At 43.3% G+C, this 23,474-nt stretch overlaps 2 protein-coding genes across 3 annotated transcripts; one reads left to right on the forward strand and one right to left on the reverse strand.

Moving 5' to 3' along the window:
* Nucleotides 1–1,013: 1,013 nt before the first annotated feature.
* Nucleotides 1,014–5,596, forward strand: LOC123149314 (TBC1 domain family member 5 homolog B). 2 transcript variants are annotated; one of them, XM_044568944.1, is made up of 5 exons: nt 1,014–1,360; nt 1,849–1,952; nt 2,452–2,628; nt 3,189–4,822; nt 5,192–5,596. In XM_044568944.1, exons 1-5 carry the CDS (start codon nt 1,224–1,226, stop codon nt 5,324–5,326), a joined length of 2,187 nt encoding a protein of 728 aa, XP_044424879.1. In that variant the 5' UTR covers nt 1,014–1,223; the 3' UTR covers nt 5,327–5,596. The 2 variants fall into 2 exon arrangements, with proteins under 2 accessions (XP_044424879.1, XP_044424880.1); XM_044568945.1 differs by lacking the exon at nt 1,014–1,360 and having other exon boundaries at nt 1,918–1,952; nt 3,169–4,822.
* A 696-nt stretch (nt 5,597–6,292) lies between these two features.
* Nucleotides 6,293–8,263, reverse strand: LOC123149315 (diphthamide biosynthesis protein 3). The gene is made up of 2 exons (XM_044568946.1): nt 7,838–8,263; nt 6,293–6,593 (listed from the first exon to the last, which is right to left on the reverse strand). The coding sequence occupies exon 1, from the start codon at nt 8,132–8,134 to the stop codon at nt 7,883–7,885; it is 252 nt and encodes an 83-aa protein (XP_044424881.1). The 5' UTR covers nt 8,135–8,263; the 3' UTR covers nt 6,293–6,593; nt 7,838–7,882.
* Nucleotides 8,264–23,474: the final 15,211 nt, after the last annotated feature.

Genomic DNA, 23,474 nt, shown 5'->3' on the forward strand with positions numbered 1-23,474 from the left:
ACAACTCAGTTCAGTTCACCTTTGCTCCGGATGCTTATTCAAAAATACACCCTCTGTAAACAAATATTACTGGAAACGGACAGGCGCTTTGCTGCGTCATTATAATTTGTACTATAACAATGCTCGTGCGTTGCAACGGGATATAAATATTCTAGCATGTTAGTTTGTGATTTACTTGTCAATAATATTGTATCATGATCATGTTATGAGCCTGTAGCAACGCACAGGCATTTTTGCTGATGTTTTCTAATAATTAATCAATATACTCAACAATTCTCAGCAACCTCTCTGCCAGCTAGTGCCTTCTTACTAGCCCGATACAGGTGTTGAGAGAGCCCCAAATCCCACATCCCATCGCGTGTTGCTGGAGAAAACATCAGAAGTAGGCTGAGAATCTCATCGCCTGCATATGGGCGCTGCCACACCACCTTCAAATCCATGTCGTCGGAAGAAGGAGGGGCGGTTGACGATGGGTTACAACCAGATCAAAATTTTCCAAATCTGCACAACGCTTAAGAGATTGCTGTCATTGCAAGCGCCTCGTCATGAGACAGCTTGATCCAGCGCATGCCGTATTGCCGTCGGGGAAGAGGGGTTGAGAGAAAATGGGCCGGGCAATGTGTTCAAAAGCCTATAACTAAAGAAGGGTTGGAAGCCATGAGACTGGGATCTCTTAGGATCATGTGGTATCAAAGCCCTTCATGGATCATCGCATGTCACATTGTGGATGTACAGAGGAAAGCAAGTCGAATCCTCCATAAAAGATCGATAAGAGTTGAACAATCTTTTTTCGAACCGTGAAAAAGATTCTATGTGTTAGTTGCGAGTCAGGGATTTTGAAAACCCCACTGATTCTGTTCATATTCTGCAAAAATTGATGATGTTCTAGAGATGTAGTGCATTTGCCACGCACAAAAGCATATGCCATAGGGAACGGATCGAACTGGAAAAGGTCGTTGCACTGCGCATACGAGCGACAGTTGCAACACCGTTTTCTCCCTCCCTCCCTCGCTCGCTTTCCCCCTGTCAGCTCCCTCCCCTTTCCCATCATCCTCGGGCGGGCGGTCAGGCCAAGAAGGTCTCCTCCCTCCCTCCCTCCGCCCTCCTCGATCCGAATTCCCGGCCCCTCCCCGCTCGATCCCCGCCCCCGCCCCGGCCTTCCCCTCGCCGCGGGGCGCTCGCTCGGAGGGCTGGGGGTGCAGCCGGAGCCGAGGTGGGCGGCAATGCCGGAGCCACCGGCGGGCCAGCGCTTCTCGGGCCTCCGCGGCGCGCGGTGGCGCGCCGATCTAGGCGTCCTGCCCGGCTCCCCCGACGTCCCCACCACCGAGCTCCGCCGCGCCGCCGCCGACTCCCGCCGCAGGTCAGCCCCCCCTCCCCGTTTCTCGCAATGCTTCCGGTCCCGGCCGGCGGAAGGCTCCGTTTCTTGAAACGCTGAGCTACGCGGAGAGTTGCCGCTTCTGTTTTATGGCGCCCGTGTCGTCAGATCAACCAACCGAATCTCCTGCTTTGATCGGCGCGCATGAAGAAAAAGAAGATCAAAATTCAGGCATCGCCCCGGTCTTTCTGGGAATGGAGTCAATGGACTATTGCTATCCTGTCTCAGTGTTTGATTCGGCTCAATGTTAATTAACTCGCCGTCATGATGCTGGACTGTAGTGAAGCTACGTGCATATATAGGCTTTATGCGTGCTAATCATCGCGAGGAGTTACATTTCTCTGAGCATTCATTTCCCTAGTTATTGTTGCAAGGAATTTGTAAATCAGTTGTTATCGTAGGGGGGGAATGTGCAAGTCTGTTAGCTTCGAGGGTTTTGACTCCTGGCCTGCAACTGATGTTTGTTGTTGTAGATACGCTAATTTGCGGCGGCGGCTGCTGATAGATCCCCATCTCTCCAAGGACGAAGACGGTGCTCCTAATCTTGTTGTGGAGAATCCACTGTCACAGAACCCAGGTGGGTAAGCTTTTCCTCAACTTGACGTTGCTTGCGGCACCGAGCCTCCACTGAAATTCTTGTAGATTTAGGCTGTTACATCAGATACTCTGGAGCACCTTGCTCACACCACAATGGTTACTGATAAAATTGATGATGATCTGTCACCATCTCTCTGGCTAAATGGTTGGTGCTAGATGACTCAGGGGAGGCAGGGTGGGATCAGGATGATAAAGTGGTAACGTGTTAGTTCAGATAGCCCTTTTTTTCTGAGTAGCCAACAACCATGTCTCACCGCAAGCCCTCAGCTGATAATAGACTGGTTACAACCAACATAACATGCTGTTGTTTTTCTCAGCAGTTATTCATTTTCTTGGTTCCACATGTATCCTCGGCAATACAAGGAAGATATATCCTTCACGCGTTCTCTGCATTTTTCATGAATAGCATGAAGACATTCAGTTGCATTGCATCAGCTCTTTTTTTCTTCTTCTAATCATTTTGTACACCATGAATGCAGAAAGCACTTGGGGTCAATATTTCAGGAATGCAGAACTAGAGAAAATGCTGAACCAAGACCTGTCCCGACTCTATCCTGAATTGGGAGAATTTTTCCAAACAACCACATGTCAGTCCATGCTTGAACGCATACTGCTAGTATGGAGCCTTAGATACCCAGAGTTTGGGTATAAACAAGGTAAGTCGTCGGTGCGTATTCAGCTATTGTGCACTTCTCATATGGCCTAACATTGTGGAATCTAACTAAGGCTGCAGAGCCTACAATATGTTATGCCTAAGAGAATTGGTTTCACAGGGCTCTTATTTATTACTCCCTCCGTAACAAAATATAAGACGTTTTTTATGCCCTATGCAAAACCAAAAAAACATCTTGTAGTTTGGTACGGAGGGAGTAAATTTAATGCTGAGCCATTCTTTTCAAGATATTTTACAACCACAAACTGTTTCTTAGATATCTGTAATATATTGATGGCAATTGATGATGTAATTACTGGTAGATTCCATGACATAAGCACATTGAACTTAAGTTTGTTTATTAAATCGAGTAGCATTATTTTTGCCATATAGGTAATAATTGTGTAGGTGCACATCTTTCCCACATGTGTAACTCATCATGCTATTTTAGCTGCTACATAATGTTTTAACTTACTAGGGATTCCTCATGTTACCTCCTAATTGCACTAATACCCATCTATTTTTGTTGCACAATTGACAACAGAAATCACTTCTCACTTACAGGAATGCATGAACTCCTAGCTCCTCTGTTCTATGTCCTTCACATTGATGTGCAGCACTTTAAACAAGTTAAGGAGCTTCATGAAGAGCTTCTTGGTGACGATTTTGATGGCCAGACATTTCCAGATAGGTTTTTGCTGAACAGGAGTGACAGGGCTAACAATTCTGAGGGCGGTGCAGCTAAAATTAGAAGTTTGGACGAGCTTGATGCTGATACTAGGGACCTCCTCTTGATAAATGATGCATATGGAGCAGAGGGTGAGCTAGGTATCATTTTATCTGAAAAGTTCATGGAGCATGATGCCTATTGTATGTTTGAGAATTTGATGAACGGGTTGATGAATGGTGCACAAGGTGTGGTTGCTATTACCGATTTCTATTCTCTCAGTCCTGCATCAGAATCAAGCATGGGTTTAACACCTGTAAGGGAGGCATCAGCTGCCATATATCACTTGCTTGCTAGTGTGGATTCCTCTCTTCACAGTCATCTTGTGGAGTTGGGAGTAGAACCTCAGTACTTTGCACTCCGATGGCTTCGAGTCCTATTTGGTCGTGAATTTACACTCGACAATCTTCTGTTTATTTGGGATGAAATCTTCTCTTCTCCAAACCATTCATATTGTACAGACATAAAAAATCGGGGAGACTATCAGTTTAAGGTTTTATGTTCTCCCCGTGGTGCCCTGATTTTGTCAATGGCAGTCTCAATGATGCTTCATCTCAGATCCTCCTTGCTGGGAAGTGAGCATGCGACTTCTTGCCTGGTGAGATTATTAAATTTTCCTCAAGATATTGACTTGAAGAACTTGATTGAGAAGGCCAAGTTATTGCAGTCGTTAGCTCTAGAAGCAAATCTTCCGTTGTCTCCCCTGACAGGAAAATCTCCCTTGACTCCACCCAATTATTGGGAAGAGACATGGAAGATGCTTCAGATGTCAGGAGACAAACGAAGTGGTGGTTCAACTGTTAGGATAAAAGGAAGGGGATTTTTAAGAAGAAGCGTGTCCAACACCGAATCAAATGTTTCTAGAACAAAGGGTGCCAATGTTGATAACAGCAATTCGACTTCAACTAGCCAGCCTGAGCCTATTGTTGATGAACTGAACACCACTGATATAGTTCCTGTCAAATTGATAAACAGTTTACCAACCATGCCTATAGTACACCAAAAGGATTGTGTTGGTCAAGGTACTGCAGAGATCGTTAGAAGTACCTCAAACAGTCTATGTGAGGCAGGCCCGCATGATGGTTACCATACAACTTCTGCCAAAATTAGAGATCGTATTGATGGAGCTCGTGAGTATTTATCAAGGAATAGGCCTCCATCCTTTCGGCGTCGTACTGATCATGACCATGATGCCCGTCATGAGGAAGAACCATGTGTTTCCCATGGCGCCAAGGTGGTTAATGAGCCAGATACACTGTCTGTGCATAATGATAAGACTGATGAACCCTGTCAGGGTGATGGTAAGACTGATGAAGCAGCAATTACAGATCGAACATTTGAATCGGTGGATTATCAACCAAATCAAGAGCATAGCATATGTTCTGACGTAGGCCCAAGTTTGAAGGTGGCTGATAAGGAGTTGGTCGGAACATTAAGGTCTTTTGGCGAATCGATGGTTGAAAATATTCAGGTAAGCATGCTTGACTAAAGCTGCTGATCGTAAAATTTAAAGTATGTTACTGCCACCTGAACTTTTTGCAACACATCACTGTTATTTTCGTAAAGAGTCAATGACATATATAGCTCATACCTAATTGAAGGTTTTGTTAAAGCTCCTACTTCATGTTGGTGCTTTATAGATCTATATTCTGCTAATTTTAGATACTGGTGGATTCATTTTTACAGTACATTTCATCTGTAAATCCCCTGTTGAGTCTCCTATACAGAATAATAAAATTGAATTGTATCTGTTGTTAAGTTTACAACCCAAAGCTCAGATCATGAATATCACTCTGAATAAGTGTGTCCATCTGTTGTCTAATGTGCTTTTATTCAACAGGTTATTGAACTACACTTTCGACCAAATTTACCCATGGCATCAGTGCAAAATGGTCCCGGAAGCACAGAGCAAGCCAAGGCGCTTGCAGCCCTCGAGGAACTCAAGAAGATCAGTGATCTTTTACGTCGTGTTTAACTAGTACAACGTCTATCTGCTCTGGATCTTAACTAGTACAGTATAACTATCTCTTTTGTACACATTTAACTTTCATTTGACAAGACCTCCAAATCAATTGTCTAGTGATGCAGAATACATCTTTTCTAAGTAGTGTGTACATGATCCAGTAACCTGATTAAAAACATAATTGTATAGTTGATCAAATCTTGGCTGGCTGTAAATAATGGCTGTACATTTGATCAAATCTTGGCTGGCTGTAAATAAGTGGAGCTACAATCATTTTCTCTATTGCTCGCTTCTCTTTGGCCTGCTCTTTACCAACGATGGATTTGCAAAAAAGTGTCGGTGTCCTTTTCCATGTCATATTCTTTTGAGAGAAAGAAATATGGTGCTTTTATTTATTATCAAAAGGTGTTACATTGTTCATTAGTCTAGTTGTCTATCCATTGCACTAGCTTTTATTTTCCTTGATATTAATCAGATCTAAGATGCCCTTCGGGTGTCTTTATTAAAAATAAGTGTTGCATTGTTCATTAGCATCTGAATGAGGAATTTGGGGGGGTTCATCGACCCAGGTACATGATTTCAGAAAGAAAAGATACTGATCTAGGTACCTCATGGCCTCATGTGCTGCCATGTTGGCTTCCCTTGGGCAAAACTCATACTTCACTAAATCAAAAGCAATTGCTCTCAGAATACATACATGAGATATCAAAGGTACATTAGTGAACAGAGTCCCTTGTGAATTGTGATCCTAATGTCAATGAGTCAATCTACGTGGCATTTCTTTTGTTACTAAATTCTGCACCAAAAAATGTGCATCTGATTCTTGGGGGAACTAAGAACCTGCTGCTGTGGCCGCATCAGATTATTTGGAACTAAATTAAGAATCCAGTGCTGGCAGGCATTACACCCATTTGTTTAGCTTGTTTATCTGAACACCTATGGCAAGATAGATTGATTTAAATCATTTAATGACTCATGTAAAAAAAAGAGCATGTTTGGGCCACTTCTCATCCAAGCCACATCACAGATTCACAGGTTACTACAACTCCACAAGGCGCAGCAATGAGATGGGAGAGTCACCGGGATTAAAAAAACTGGGATAACAAAAAATTGCCTTTGTAACAACTGAGTGGGTACACACAGATAAATTCAGTTCAACAACCAAAAGTTGATACGATGCTGTGATTTTTCTCATTCTACAAGTACAAGTACAGATGCTCCCGCGTATGCAGTGATTCTCTCTCTTCCTCTCCAAAGCTATGATTCTGATCCCATCGTCCTGCAAGCAGTGGATGCAAAGGTCAACTCGGTCCAAAATGATTGCAAGATTAATCATGGCAGATGACACCGAAAGATTCTGGTGGAACGGAAGTTGCGAACCCTGAATTTTGCAGTGACCAGACTAGTTGAGAAAAGCTATTGAAATTCATGGTATAAATCAAACTAGGCAGATTACATATCTCTTAGTGGTATTGGAAGCATGGGAGGGACACTGGCATGGTCTCCCATCTCCAACAACCTATGTCCGATATGCAATCGTAGATAAACAGCAGGTCGTCCACATAAAAGCTCTCAATAAGTGGATGCATCAGGACAGTTCCTACAGGATTGCCCCTGAGAATGAGTAATCAGGAAAGCTGAACTGCAATTAACTCTAAAGATCCAACACATAAGGACAAGTACAAAAATGAATTCTCAGAAGGCTCCGATTCAAGTGAACTCAGCCTCCTAGGTAAACTATAGCTAAATGCAGTTGAGACGTGACTAAAATCTCAAGTTCTTAATGTTTCTTGTCACACACAAACCAAAAGCTGCTGACCAACAGTTGTTCTAATTCTACAGGATCTGCCAGGGGATAATAACAATTTAAAAGGCTAATACTCAGTTAATCGCACCAACATATGTCCAAACAGGAACCTATTAGTTATTATGCTCATCAACCAATCCGCTGGCGGAAGTCTCAGGGGCTCACCACCAACCTACCACTTACAATCAGAGTTCCAGCTTTGCAGTGTATTTATACTTGACTTACTGAGGTAATACCCAAAAAAAAAGAATCTACTATAGTGGGGAATTGGAAATTCAATCTGCAGGGCACACTAAATCCCAAGCATTCAATGTCCCCACTCCTTCCTCGACCTATCAAAATAGTGCGCATATATAATCAGTCTAGCGCAGCACTTTCAGGAAACAAAATTTCCAGACTTCTATAGATGCACTTCATATTCGTAGCTGTCTAGCTGAATGAAGATAGTAAACTAAGGTAGTATTGGCATGGTACCAAGCACCAAAATCATAGTTCCCACTTGGACAAACTGAGTCTGAAACATACACCCCATATGCTTCAAAAAAGCTAAAATCTCACCATAGTTGTTAATTACTGAATCCAAAATCATACAGTAGACAACAGGGAAAAACTTATTCCAGTAACACATAGCACGAATTACACAGCTAAATGAGTTCTTTCAAATAATCAACGGAAGCAGCCAGTTCCTAAAACTTCAATCACCCAAAAAGCCATACCGTCCATGCCGACGAGCCACCCACGGGGGGTGCGGTGCGCGCCGCTCAGGCGACGGCGACGGGCTGCGCGGCGGCCGGCGGCTTCTGCGGGGGCTCCTTGGCGTCGGCGAAGTCCTCCTCGTTGTAGACGACGGTGAGGAAGAGCGAGCAGGAGGGGCAGCGCGCGATCTCCTCCCCGAGGCGGAGGTCGGCGAGCGTGATCTGGAAGAGGTCGCCGCAGGGGCACGGGTACGTGTACGCCCCCAGCTCCTCGCTCCACTCCATGTCCTCGATCTCCACCTCGTCGTACGCCGACATCCTCGCGCGCCGCCGCGGCACAAACCCTAACTCGCTCCCCCGGCAAAAGTCCTCCGATGGTTTCGCGCCGCCGCCGCAAGCGCAAGGAAGGAAGGCAGAGGCCGCGTGCGAGGGGGCAAAGTGGAGAACGTTTCTCTGCTGTCCCCCTTGCTTATATCGTTATTTATTTATTCGAGAGCGAATTTCACATAACCCCCAACTTTATGGACCATGGAAAAAAATCGAAAGCACTAACGCCCACACATGTGGCAATATTGCAACTCGTCCATACGTCTGGATCACTGTCCAGTTAAGTTTGCACGAATCTTGACACACCGAGTCAGTTTTCGCGTGCCACATAGGACAATGCCGGTGTGTGGGCATTGGAGAGGTCGCCCACACGACCAACAGCACGTGGTTGCCAGCTGCGCTGTGTGGGCGAACTAGTTTCTACCCACACAGCCATCATCTAGTCCACGCGTGTGTGAGTGAACTGCTTTTCGCACACACGACAATCATACGTTGTTGGATGACAACTGTAGTTGTGTGTACATGACAACTAGACAAACACACATAGCAACTATGATTCGTTTGCTAGACGGCAATTACAGTTGCGCGTACGTGGCAATCAAATAAATATACATGGCAATTATGATTAACCATACGTGGCAACTAGGTAACACACATGGCAACTATTATTTGGTCATATGTGACAAGTAGTTAATCACACATGACAACTATGATTTGATTACACGTGGCAACTATCATAAATAGACATGGCAACTATAGTTAACCAAAATAGAGAGAATTGTCATACTTTTACAATCATATTTGACATCCCGGATAACTACATCTGTCATCCCGGATGGCAACTAAATCGTCATCCCGCGGGTATCTAATGTAGCTGCGTCAGGACATGTGGGCATATTTGCTTCGTGCCACACGTGCGGGATGGGAATGAGTAGTACTTGTTGGGCGTGTGGCACAAAGTAGTTGTGCCCACACATGTGGACAATTATACTGTTCGCCCACACACAGCCCGCGTGGGCTGTCCCCTGCTCATGCCACACACGGTGTGTGGATGAATGCCTATTATGCCACATGTGTGGTGGATATCGACGTCAAAAAAATATATCACACTTTTAGTTATTATTATTAGTCATAAAACCATATTTTTACTAGTAATAAATTGCTACAAGACCAACCCCAAATATCCCATGTGTTATCAAAAATAACCGGTGAGACCCACTTCTCAGGCGTTACTTTTGCCGCGGTGATAAATAACTCGTTAACATTTCTAAATTATATGGAGACTTTGAGTTTTTAGGCGAGATTCAGTGATGGACAAAAAAAAGTTTAGAACAATGATTCTCATAAAATGCTCATGCAAATGTGCTAGATTTTCACCGAACACTAACCATTTTTTTGTAATTTCCTTGATTTTTCTCAGTCTGTCTAGAAAAAAAATTATCGAAATTTGCTCAAATTTGGATGACAAATCGTAGAATGATGGTTCTCTCAAATAGCTCTTCCTGATGACATGAAGCTTTTCCAAAATAAGTATTGAACAATTTTTATTTATCAATTTCAAAGAATTGTATCATTTTTTTGAAAAAATGATTGTTTTTATTCTAAACGCGCACCGGATAATGGTAACAAAGGGAAACTTTTGAAGAATTGTCATTGCGCGGCTTGACAAGTGGGATCGGGCAGTTTGTTTTGACATCTTCTGCACAGTTTGGGTCTTGTGACAATCATCAGCACAAAAATGTGACTTTATGATCTTATAAGAATTCAGATTGTGGTATTTTGGCACAAGTCTCCACGAATTTAGTGTTGGGAAACGTAGTAATTTTAAAAAAATTCCTACGCACACGCAAGATCATGGTGATGCATAGCAACGAGAGGGGGAGAGTGTGATCTACGTACCCTTGTAGATCGACAACAGAAGCGTTTGGTTGATGTAGTCGTACGTCTTCACGGCCCGACCGATCAAGCACCGAAACTACGGCACCTCCGAATTCTAGCACACGTTCAGCTCGATGACGATCCCCGGACTCCGATCCAGCAAAGTGTCGGGGAATAGTTTTGTCAGCACGACGGCGTGGTGACGATCTTGATGTACTACCGTCGCAGGGCTTCACCTAAGCACCGCTACAATATTATCGAGGACTATGGTGGAAGGGGGCACCGCACACGGCTAAGAATATGATCACGTGGATCAACTTGTGTGTCAAGGGGTGCCCCCTGCCCCCGTATATAAAGGATCAAGGGGAGGAGGCCGGCCGGCCCTCTATGGCGCGCCAAGGAGGAGTCCTCCTCCTAGTAGGAGTAGGACTCCTACTAGGAGGGGGAAAGAAGTGGGGAGGGAGAGGGCAAGGGGGGCGCCGCCCCCCCTCTCCTAGTCCAATTCGGACCGGGGGGAGGAGGCGCGCGGCCCACCTTTGGCTGCCCCTCTCTCTCTCCACTAAGGCCCATATGGCCCATTACTTCTCCCGGGGGGGTTCCGGTAACCCTCCGGCTCTCCGGTTTTTTCCGAAATCATCCGGAACACTTCTTGTGTCCGAATATAGCCGTCCAATATATCAATCTTTATGTCTCGACCATTTCGAGACTCCTCGTCATGTCCGTGATCACATCCGGGACTCCAAACTAACTTCGGTACATCAAATCTCATAAACTCATAATATAACTGTCATCGAAACCTTAAGCGTGCGGACCCTACGGGTTCGAGAACAATGTAGACATGACCGAAACACGTCTCCGGTCAATAACCAATAGCGGAACCTGGATGCTCATATTGGCTCCTACATATTCTACGAAGATCTTTATCGGTCAGACCGCATAACAACATACATTGTTCCCTTTGTCATTGGTATGTTACTTGCCCGAGATTCGATCGTCGGTATCTCAATACCTAGTTCAATCTCGTTACCGGCAAGTCTCTTTACTCGTTCCGTAATACATCATCTCGCAACTAACTCATTAGTTGCAATGCTTGCAAGGCTTATATGATGTGCATTACCGAGAGGGCCCAGAGATACCTCTCCGACAATCGGAGTGACAAATCCTAATCTCGAAATACGCCAACCCAACATGTACCTTTGGAGACACCTGTAGAGCACCTTTATAATCATCCATTTACGTTGTGACGTTTGGTAGCACACAAAGTGTTCCTCCGGCAAACGGGAATTGCATAATCTCATAGTCATAGGACCATGTATAAGTCATGAAGAAAGCAATAGCAACATACTAAACGATCGGGTGCTAAGCTAATGGAATGGGTCATGTCAATCAGATCATTCACCTAATGATGTGATCCCGTTAATCAAATAACAACTCTTTGTTCATGGTTAGGAAACATAACCATCTTTGATTAACGAGCTAGTCTAGTAGAGGCATACTAGTGACACTCTGTTTGTCTATGTATTCACACATGTATTATGTTTTCGGTTAATACAATTCTAGCATGAATAATAAACATTTATCATGATATAAGGAAATAAATAATAACTTTATTATTGCCTCTAGGGCATATTTCCTTCAGTCTCCCACTTGCACTAGAGTCAATAATCTAGATTACACAGTAATGATTCTAACACCCATGGAGCTTTGGTGTTGATCATGTTTTGCTCGTGGAAGAGGCTTAGTCAACGGGTCTGCAACATTCAGATCCGTATGTATCTTGCAAATCTCTATGTCTCCCACCTGGACTAGATCCTGGATGGAATTAAAGCGTCTCTTGATGTGCTTGGTTCTCTTGTGAAATCTGGATTCCTTTGCCAAGGCAATTGCACCAGTATTGTCACAAAAGATTTTTATTGGACCCGATGCACTAGGTATGACACCTAGATCGGATATGAACTCCTTCATCCAGACTCCTTCATTTGCTGCTTCCGAATCAGCTATGTACTCCGCTTCACATGTAGATCCTGCTACAATGCTTTGTTTAGAACTGCACCAACTGACAGCTCCACCGTTTAATGTAAACACGTATCCGGTTTGCGATTTAGAATCGTCCGGATCAGTGTCAAAGCTTGCATCAACGTAACCTTTTACGATGAGCTCTTTGTCACCTCCATATATGAGAAACATGTCCTTAGTCCTTTTTAGGTATTTCGGGATGTTCTTGACCGCTGTCCAGTGATCCACTCCTGGATTACTTTGGTACCTCCCTGCTAGACTTATAGCAAGGCATACATCAGGTCTGGTACACAGCATTGCATACATGATAGAGCCTATGGCTGAAGCATAGGGAACATCTTTCATTTTCTCTCTATCTTCTGCAGTGGTCGGACATTGAGTCTTACTCAACTTCACACCTTATAACACAGGCAAGAACCCTTTCTTTGCTTGATCCATTTTGAACTTCTTCAAAACTTTGTCAAGGTATGTGCTTTGTGAAAGTCCAATTAAGCGTTTTGATCTATCTCTATAGATCTTAATGCCTAATATGTAAGCAGCTTCACCGAGGTCTTTCATTGAAAAACTCTTATTCAAGTATCCCTTTATGCTATCCAGAAATTCTATATCATTTCCAATTAGTAATATGTCATCCACATATAATATCAGAAATGCTACGGAGCTCCCACTCACTTTCTTGTAAATACAGGCTTCTCCAAAAGTCTGTATAAAACCAAATGCTTTGATCACACTATCAAAGTGTTTATTCCAACTCCGAGAGGCTTGCACCAGTCCATAAATGAATCACTGGAGCTTGCACACTTTGTTAGCTCCCTTTGGATCGACAAAACCTTCTGGTTGCATCATATACAACTCTTTTTCCAGAAATCCATTCAGGAATGCAGTTTTTACATCCATCTGCCAAATTTCATAATCATAAAATGCGGCAATTGATAACATGATTCGGACAGACTTAAGCATCGCTACGGGTGAGAAGGTCTCATCGTAGTCAATCCCTTGAACTTGCCGAAAACCTTTTGCGACAAGTCAAGCTTTGTAGACAGTAATATTACCGTCAGCGTCAGTCTTCTTCTTGAAGATCCATTTATTCTCAATTGCTTGCCGATCATCGAGCAAGTCAACCAAAGTCCATACTTTGTTCTCATACATGGATCCCATCTCAGATTTCATGGCTTCAAGCCATTTTGCGGAATCTGGGCTCACCATCGCTTCTTCATAGTTTGTAGGTTCATCATGATCTAGTAGCATGACTTCCAGAACAGGATTACCGTACCACTCTGGCGCGGATCTCACTCTGGTTGATCTACGAGGTTCAGTAGTATCTTGTTCTGAAGTTTCATGATCATCATCATTAGCTTCCTCACTAACTGGTGTAGGTGTCACTGAAACAGTTTTCTGTGATGCACTACTTTCCAATAAGGGAGTAGGTACAGTTACCTCGTCAAGTTCTACTTTCCTCCCACTCACTTCTTTCGAGAGAAACTCCTTCTCCAGAAAGTTTCCAAACTTAGCAACAAAAGTCTTGCCTTCGGATCTATGATAGAAGGTGTATCCAATAGTTTCCTTTGCATATCCTATGAAGACACATTTCTCCGATTTGGGTTCGAGCTTATCAGGTTGAAGCTTTTTCACATAAGCATCAACGCCCCAAACTTTCAGAAACGACAACTTTGGTTTCTTGCCAAACCACAGTTCATAAGGCGTCGTCTCAACGGATTTTGATGGTGCCCTATTTAACGTGAATGCGGCCGTCTCTAGAGCGTATCCCCAAAACGATAGCGGTAAATCAGTAAGAGACATCATAGATCGCACCATATCTAGTAAAGTACGATTACGACGTTCGGACACACCATTGCGCTGTGGTGTTCCAGGTGGCGTGAGTTGCGAAACTATTCCGCATTGTTTCAAATGTACACCAAACTCGTAACTCAAATATTCTCCTCCACGATCAGATCGTAGAAACTTTATTTTCTTGTTACGATGATTTTCAACTTCACTTTGAAATTCTTTGAACTTTTCAAATGTTTCAGACTTATGTTTCATTAAGTAGATATACCCATATCTGCTTAAGTCATCTGTGAAGGTGAGAGAATAACGATATCCGCCACGAGCCTCAATATTCATCGGACCACATACATCTGTATGTATGATTTCCAACAAATCTATTGCTCTCTCCATAGTACCGGAGAACGGTGTTTTAGTCATCTTGCCCATGAGGCACGGTTCGTAAGTACCAAGTGATTCATAATCAAGTGGTTCCAAAAGTCCATCAGTATGGAGTTTCTTCATGCGCTTTACACCGATATGACCTAAACGGCAGTGCCACAAATAAGTTGCACTATCATTATCAACTCTGCATCTTTTGGCTTCAACACTATGAATATGTGTGTCACTACTATCGAGATTCAATAAAAATAGACCACTCTTTAAGGGTGCATGACCATAAAAGATATTACTCATATAAATAGAACAACCATTATTCTAAGATTTAAATGAATAACCGTCTCGCATCAAACAAGATCCAGATATAATGTTCATGCTTAACGCTGGCACCAAATAACAATTATTTAGGTCTAATATTAATCCCGAAGGTAGATGTTGTTGGGGAACGTAGTAATTTCAAAAAAATTCCTACGCACACGCAAGATCATGTGATGCATAGCAACGAGAGGGGAGAGTGTTGTCTACGTACCCACGCAGACCGACTGCGGAAGCATTGACGCAACGTAGAGGAAGTAGTCGTACGTCTTCACGATCCAACCGATCAAGCACCGAAACTACGGCACCTCCGAGTTCGAGCACATGTTCAGCTCGATGACGATCCCCGGACTCCGATCCAGCAAAGTGTCGGAGAAGAGTTCCATCAGCACGACGGCGTGGTGACGATCTTGAAGTACTACAGCAGCAGGGCTACGCCTAAACTCCACTACAGTATTATCGAGGATTATGGTGGCTGGGGGCACCGCACACGGCTAAGGAATAGATTACGTGGATCAACTTGTGTGTTCTAGGGTGCATCTACCTCAGTATATAAAGGACCAAAGGGGGGAGGCTGGCCGGCCACAAGGGGCGCGCCAGGAGAGTCCTACTCCCTCCGGGAGTAGGATTCCCCCCACCCAATCCTAGTTGGAATAGGATTCGCGAAGGGGAAAAGAGAGAGAGGGGGCCGGCCACCTCTCCTAGTCCTAATAGGACTAGGGGAAGGGGGAGGCGCACAGCCCATGTAGGGCTGCCTCTTCTCTTTTCCACTAAGGCCCATCAAGGCCCATTTAGCTCCCGGGGGGTTCCGGTAACCTTCCCGGTACTCCGGTAAAATCCCGATTTCACCCGGAACACTTCCGATATCCAAACATAGGCTTCCAATATATCAATCTTTATGTCTCGACCATTTCGAGACTCCTCGTCATGTCCGTGATCACATCCGGGACTCCGAAAAACCTTCGGTACATCAAAATGCATAAACTCATAATATAATTGTCATCGTAACCTTAAGCGTGCGGACCCTACGGGTTCGAGAACAATGTAGACATGACCGAGACACGTCTCCGGTCAATAACCAATAGCGGGACCTGGATGCCCATATTGGCTCCTACATATTCTACGAAGATCTTTATCGGTCAGACCGCATAACAACATACGTTGTTCCCTTTGTCATCGGTATGTTACTTGCCCGAGATTCGATCGTCGGTATCCAATACCTAGTTCAATCTCATTACCGGCAAGTCTCTTTACTCATTCCGTAATACATCATCTCACAACTAACATCTTAGTTGCAATGCTTGCAAGGCTTATGTGATGTGCATTACCGAGAGGGCCCAGAGATACCTCTCCGACAATCGGAGTGACAAATCCTAATCTCGAAATACGCCAACCCAACATGTACCTTTGGAGACACCTGTAATGCTCCTTTATAATCACCCAGTTACGTTGTGACATTTGGTAGCACACAAAGTGTTCCTCCGGCAAACGGGAGTTGCATAATCTCATAGTCATAGGAACATGTATAAGTCATGAAGAAAGCAATAGCAACATACTAAACGATCGGGTGCTAAGCTAATGGAATGGGTCATGTCAATCAGATCATTCACCTAATGATGTGATCCCGTTAATCAAATAACAACTCTTTGTCCATGGTTAGGAAACATAACCATCTTTGATTAACGAGCTAGTCAAGTAGAGGCATACTAGTGACACTCTGTTTGTCTATGTATTCACACATGTATTATGTTTCCGGTTAATACAATTCTAGCATGAATAATAAACATTTATCATGAATAAGGAAATAAATAATAACTTTATTATTGCCTCTAGGGCATATTTCCTTCAGTCTCCCACTTGCACTAGAGTCAATAATCTAGATCACATCACCATGTGATTAACATCGATAGTTCACATCATCATGTGATTAACACCCATAGTTCACATCGCCATGTGACCAACACCCAAAGGGTTTACTAGATTCAGTAATCTAGTTCACATCGCTATGTGATTAACACCCAAGGAGTACTAAGGTGTGATCATGTTTTGCTTGTGAGAGAATCTTAGTCAACGGGTCTGCCACATTCAGATCCGCATGTATTTTGCAAATTTCTATGTCAACAATGCTCTGCATGGAGCTACTCTAGCTAATTGCTCCCACTTTCAATATGTATCTAGACCGAGACTTAGAGTCATCTAGATTAGTGTCAAAACTTGCATCGGCGTAACCCTTTACGACGAACCTTTTTTTCACTTCCATAATCGAGAAACATATCCTTATTCCACTAAGGATAATTTTGACCGCTGTCCAGTGATCTACTCCTAGATCACTATCGTACTCCCTTGCCAAACTCAGTGGTAGGGCATACAATAGATCTGGTATACAGCATGGCATACTTTATAGAACCTATGACTGAGGCATAGGGAATGACTTTCATTCTCTTTCTATCTTCTGCCGTGGTCGGGCTTTGAGTCTTACTCAACTTCACACCTTGTAACACAGGCAAGAAACCTTTTCTTTGACTGTTCCATTTTGAACTACTTCAAAATCTTGTCAAGGTATGTACTCATTGAAAAAACTTATCAAGTGTCTTGATCTATCTCTATAGATCTTGATACTCAATATGTAAGCAGCTTCACCGAGGTCTTTCTTTGAAAAACTCCTTTCAAACACTCCTTTATGCTTTGCAGAATAATTCTACATTATTTCCGATCAACAATATGTCATTCACATATACTTATCAGAAATGTTGTAGTGCTCCCACTCACTTTCTTGTAAATACAGGCTTCACCGCAAGTCTGTATAAAACTATATGCTTTGATCAACTTATCAAAGCGTATATTCCAACTCCGAGATTCTTGCACCAGTCCATAGATGGATCGCTGGAGCTTGCATATTTAGTTAACACCTTTAGGATCGACAAAACCTTCTAGTTGCATCGTATACAACTCTTCTTTAGTAAATCCATTAAGGAATGCAGTTTTGTTTATCCATTTGCCAGATTTCATAAAATGCGGCAATTGCTAACATGATTCGGACAGACTTAAGCATAGATACGAGTGAGAAAATCTCATCGTAGTCAACACCTTGAACTTGTCGAAAACCTTTTGCGACAATTCTAGCTTTGTAGATAGTAACACTACTATCAGCGTCCGTCTTCCTCTTGAAGATCCATTTATTTTCTATGGCTTGCCGATCATCGGGCAAGTCAACCAAAGTCCATACTTTGTTCTCATACATGGATCATATCTCAGATTTCATGGCTTCAAGCCACTTTGCGGAATCTGGGCTCACCATCGCTTCTTCATAGTTCGTAGGTTCATCATGATCTAGTAGCATGACTTCCAGAACAGGATTACCGTACCACTCTGGCGCGGATCTTACTCTGGTTGATCTACGAGGTTCAGTAGTATCTTGTTCTGAAGTTTCATGATCATCATCATTAGCTTCCTCACTAACTGGTGTAGGTGTCACAGAAACAGTTTTCTGTGATGTACTACTTTCCAATAAGGGAGCAGGTACAGTTACCTCGTCAAGTTCTACTTTCCTCCCACTCACTTCTTTCGAGAGAAACTCCTTCTCTAGAAAGTTTCCAAATTTGGTAACAAAATTCTTGCCTTCGGATCTGTGATAGAAGGTGTATCCAATAGTTTCCTTTGGATATCCTATGAAGACGCACTTCTCCGATTTGAGTTTGAGCTTATCAGGATGAAACTTTTTCATATAAGCATCGCAACCCCAAACTTTAAGAAACGACAGCTTAGGTTTCTTGCCAAACCATAGTTCACATGGTGTCGTCTCAACGGATTTAGATGGTGCCCTATTTAACATGAATGCAGTTGTCTCTAATGCATAACCCCAAAACGATAGTGGTAGATCGGTAAGAGACATCATAGATTGCACTATATCCAATAAAGTACGGTTATGACGTTCGGACACACCATTATGCTGTGGTGTTCCATGTGGCATGAGTTTGTGAAACTATTCCACATTGTTTTAATTGAAGACCAAACTCGTAACTCAAATATTTGTCTCCGCGATCAGATCGTAGAAACTTTATTTTCTTGTCACGATGATTTTCCACTTCACTCTGAAATTCTTTGAACTTTTCAAATGTTTCAGACTTATGTTTCATCAAGTAGATATACCCATATCTGCTCAAATCATCTGTGAAGTTCAGAAAATAACGATACTTGCCGTGAGCCTTAACACTCATCGGACCGCATACATCAGTATGTATTATTTCCAATAAGTCAGTTGCTCGCTCCGGAGAACGGAGTCTTAGTCATCTTGCCCATGAGGCATGGTTCGCAAGCATCAAGTGATTCATAATCAAGTGATTCCAAAATCCCATCAGCATGGAGTTTCTTCATGCGCTTTACACCAATATGACCTAAACGGCAGTGCTACAAATAAGTTGCACTATCATTATTAACTTCGCATCTTTTGGTTTCAATATTATGAATATGTGTATCACTACGATCGAGATCCAATGAACTTGTTTCATTGGGTGTATGACCATCGAAGGTTTTATTCATGTAAACAGAACAACAATTATTCTCTGACTTTAATGAATAACCGTATTGCAATAAACATGATCAAATCATATTCATGCTCAACGCAAAAACCAAATAACACTTATTTAGGTTCAACACTAATCCCGAAAGTATAGGGGAGTGTGCGATGATGATCATATCAATCTTGGAACCACTTCCAACACACATCGTCACTTCACCCTTAACTAGTCTCTGTTTATTCTGCAACTCCCGTTTTGAGTTACTAATCTTAGCACTGAACTAGTATCAAATACTGAGGGGTTGCTATAAACACTAGTAAAGTACACATCAATAACATGTATATCAAATATACTTATGTTCACTTTGCCATCCTTCTTATCTGCCAATCACTTGGGGTAGTTTCGCTTCCAGTGACCAGTCCCTTTGCAGTAGAAACACTTAGTCTCAGGCTTAGGACCAGACTTGGGCTTCTTCACTTGAGCAACAACTTGCTTGCCGTTCTTCTTGAAGTTCCCCTTCTTCCCTTTGCCCTTTTATTGAAACTAGTGGTCTTGTCTACCATCAACACTTGATGCTCTTTCTTGATTTCTACCTTCACAGCTTTCAGCATCGCGAAGAGCTCGGGAATAGTCTTGTTCATCCCTTGCATATTATAGTTCATCACGAAGCTCTTGTAGCTTGGTGGCAGTGATTGGAGAATTCTGTCAATGACGCAATCATCTGGAAGATTAACTCCCATCTGAATCAAGTGATTATTATACCCAGACATTTTGAGTATATGCTCACTGACAGAACTGTTCTCCTCCATCTTGCAGCTATAGAGCTCATTGGAGACTTCATATCTCTCAATCCGGGTATTTTCTTGAAATATTAACTTCAATTCCTGGAACATCTCATATGGTCCATGACGTTCAAAACGTCTTTGAAGTCCCAATTCTAAGCCGTTAAGCATGGTGCACTAAACTATCAAGTAGTCATCATATTGAGCTAGCCAAACGTTCATAACGTCTGCATCTGCTCCTGCAATAGGTCTGTCACCTAGCGGTGCATCAAGGACATAATTCTTCTGTGCAGCAATGAGGATAAACCTCAGATTACGGATCCAATCCGCATCCTTGCTACTAACATCTTTCAACACAATTTTTCTCTAGGAACATATCAAAATAAACATATGAAAGCAACAATGCAAGCTATTGCTCTACAACATAATTTGCAAAATACTACCAGGACTAAGTTCATGATAAATTTAAGTTCAATTAATCATATTACTTAAGAACTCCCACTTAGATAGACATCCCTCTAATCTTCTAAGTGATTACGTGATCCATATCAACTAAACCATAACCGATCATCACGTGAGATGGAGTAGTTTTCAATGGTGAACATCACTATGTTGATCATATCTACTATATGATTCACGCTCGACCTTTCGGTCTCCGTGTTCCGAGGCCATATCTGCATATGCTAGGCTCGTCAAGTTTAACCTGAGTATTCCGCGTGTGCAAAACTGTCTTGCACCCGTTGTAGATGGACGTAGAGCTTATCACACCCGATCATCACGTGGTGTCTGGGCACGACGAACTTTGGCAACGGTGCATACTCAGGAGAACACTTTTATCTTGAAATTTAGTGAGAGATCATCTTATAAAGCTACCGTCGAAATGAGCAAAATAAGATGTATACAAGATAAACATCACATGCAATCAAAATATGTGATATGATATGGCCATGATCATCTTGCGCTTTTGATCTCCATCTCCAAAGTACCGTCATGATCTCTATTGTCACCGGCATGACACCATGATCTCCATCATCTTGATCTATATCAATGTGTCGTCACGTGGTCGTCTCGCCAACTATTGCTCTTGCAACTATTGCTATCATATAGCGATAAAGTAAAGCAATTATTTGGCGCTTGCATCTTATGCAATAATGAGACAATCGTAAGGCTTCTGCCAGTTGCCGATAACTTCAACAAAACATGATCCTCTCATACAACAACTTATATCTCATCACGTCTTGACCATATCACATCACAACATGCCCTGCAAAAACAAGTTAGACGTCCTCTACTTTGTTGTTGCAAGTTTTACGTGGCTGCTACTGGGCTTAGCAAGAACCGTTCTTACCTATGCATCAAAACCACAACGATAGTTTGTCAAGTTGGTGCTGTTTTAACCTTCGCAAGGACCGGGCGTAGCCACACTCGGTTCAACTAAAGTTGGAGAAACTGTCACCCGCAAGCCACCTATGTGCAAAGCACGTCGGGAGAACCGGTCTCGCGTAAGCGTACGCGTAATGTCGGTCCGGGCCGCTTCGTCCAACAATACCGTCGAACCAAAGTATGACATGCTGGTAAGCAGTATGACTTATATCGCCCACAACTCACTTGTGTTCTACTCGTGCATATAACATCAACATATAAAACCTAGGCTCGGATGCCACTGTTGGGGAACGTAGTAATTTCAAAAAAATTCCTACGCACACGCAAGATCATGTGATGCATAGCAACGAGAGGGGAGAGTGTTGTCTATGTACCCACGCAGACCGACTGCGGAAGCGTTGACGCAACATAGAGGAAGTAGTCGTACGTCTTCACGATCCAACCGTTCAAGCACCGAAACTACGACACCTCCGAGTTCGAGCACACGTTCAGCTCGATGACGATCCCCGGACTCCGATCCAGCAAAGTGTCGGAGAAGAGTTCCGTCAGCACGATGGCGTGGTGACGATCTTGAAGTACTACAGCAGCAAGGCTACGCCTAAACTCCGCTACAGTATTATCGAGGATTATGGTGGCTGGGGGCACCGCACACGCCTAAGGAATAGATCACGTGGATCAACTTGTGTGTTCTAGGGTGCCTCTACCTCAGTATATAAAGGACCAAAGGGGGAGGCTGGCCGGCCACAAGGGGCGCGCCAGGAGAGTCCTAGTTGGAATAGGATTTGCGGAGGGGAAAAGAGAGAGGGGGGCCGGCCACCTCTCCTAGTCCTAATAGGACTAGGGGAAGGGGGAGGCGCACAGCCCATGTAGGGCTGCCTCTTCTCTTTTCCAGTAAGGCCCATCATGGCCCATTTAGCTCCCGGGGGGTTCCGCTAACCTTCCCGGTACTCCGGTAAAATCCCGATTTCACCCGGAACACTTTCGATATCCAAACATAGGCTTCCAATATATCAATCTTTATGTCTCGAGCATTTCGAGACTCCTCGTCATGTCCGTGATCACATCCGGGACTCCGAACAACCTTCGGTACATCAAAATGCATAAACTCATAATATAACTGTCATCGTAACCTTAAGCGTGCGGACCCTACGGGTTCGAGAACAATGTAGACATGACCGAGACACGTCTTCGGTCAATAACCAATAGCGGGACCTGGATGCCCATATTGGCTCCTACATATTCTACGAAGATCTTTATCGGTCAGACCGCATAACAACATACGTTGTTCCCTTTGTCATCGGTATGTTACTTGACCGAGATTCGATCGTCGATATCCAATACCTAGTTCAATCTCGTTACCGGCAAGTCTCTTTACTCGTTCCGTAATACATCATCTCATAACTAACATCTTAGTTACAATGCTTGCAAGGCTTATGTGATGTGTATTATCGAGAGGGCCCAGAGATATCTCTCCGACAATCGGAGTGACAAATCCTAGTCTCGAAATACGCCAATCCAACATGTACCTTTGGAGACACCTATAATGCTCCTTTATAATCACACAGTTACGTTGTGACGTTTGGTAGCACACAAAGTGTTCCTCCGGCAAACGGGAGTTGCATAATCTCATAGTCATAGGAACATGTATAAGTCATGAAGAAAGCAATAGCAACATACTAAACGATCGGGTGCTAAGCTAATGGAATGGGTCATGTCAATCAGATCATTCACCTAATGATGTGATCCCGTTAATCAAATAACAACTCTTTGTCCATGGTTAGGAAACATAACCATCTTTGATTAACGAGCTAGTCAAGTAGAGGCATACTAGTGACACTCTGTTTGTCTATGTATTCACACATGTATTATGTTTCCGGTTAATACAATTCTAGCATGAATAATAAACATTTATCATGAAATAAGGAGATAAATAATAACTTTATTATTGCCTCTAGGGCATATTTCCTTCAGATGTAGAGGTAGCGTGCCGACTACGATCACATCGACTTTGGAACCGTTTCCCGCGCGCATCGTCACCTCGTCCTTAGCCAATCTTCGCTTAATCCGTAGTCCCTGTTTCGAGTTGCAAATATTAGCAACATAACCAGTATCAAATACCCAGGTGCTACTGCGAGCATTAGTAAGGTACACATCAATAACATGTATATCACATATACCTTTGTTCACCTTGCCATCCTTCTTATCCGCCAAATACTTGGGGCAGTTCCGCTTCCAGTGACCAGTCTGCTTGCAGTAGAAGCACTCAGTTTTAGGCTT

Source organism: Triticum aestivum, chromosome 7A (assembly GCF_018294505.1).
Source record: "Triticum aestivum cultivar Chinese Spring chromosome 7A, IWGSC CS RefSeq v2.1, whole genome shotgun sequence".
Classification (NCBI taxonomy): domain Eukaryota; kingdom Viridiplantae; phylum Streptophyta; class Magnoliopsida; order Poales; family Poaceae; genus Triticum; species Triticum aestivum.

What these genes read in the sequence shown, in the direction of transcription:
- LOC123149314 (XM_044568944.1), top strand. Translation starts at nt 1,224, where the DNA reads ATGCCGGAGCCACCGGCGGGCCAGCGCTTCTCGGGCCTCCGCGGCGCG. An exon ending in GCCGCCGACTCCCGCCGCAG is followed by an intron (nt 1,361 to 1,848) that starts GTCAGCCCCCCC and finishes TTGTTGTTGTAG; the next exon opens with ATACGCTAATTTGCGGCGGC. An exon ending in AGAGTTTGGGTATAAACAAG is followed by an intron (nt 2,629 to 3,188) that starts GTAAGTCGTCGG and finishes TCTCACTTACAG; the next exon opens with GAATGCATGAACTCCTAGCT.
- LOC123149315 (XM_044568946.1), bottom strand. Translation starts at nt 8,134, where the DNA reads ATGTCGGCGTACGACGAGGTGGAGATCGAGGACATGGAGTGGAGCGAG.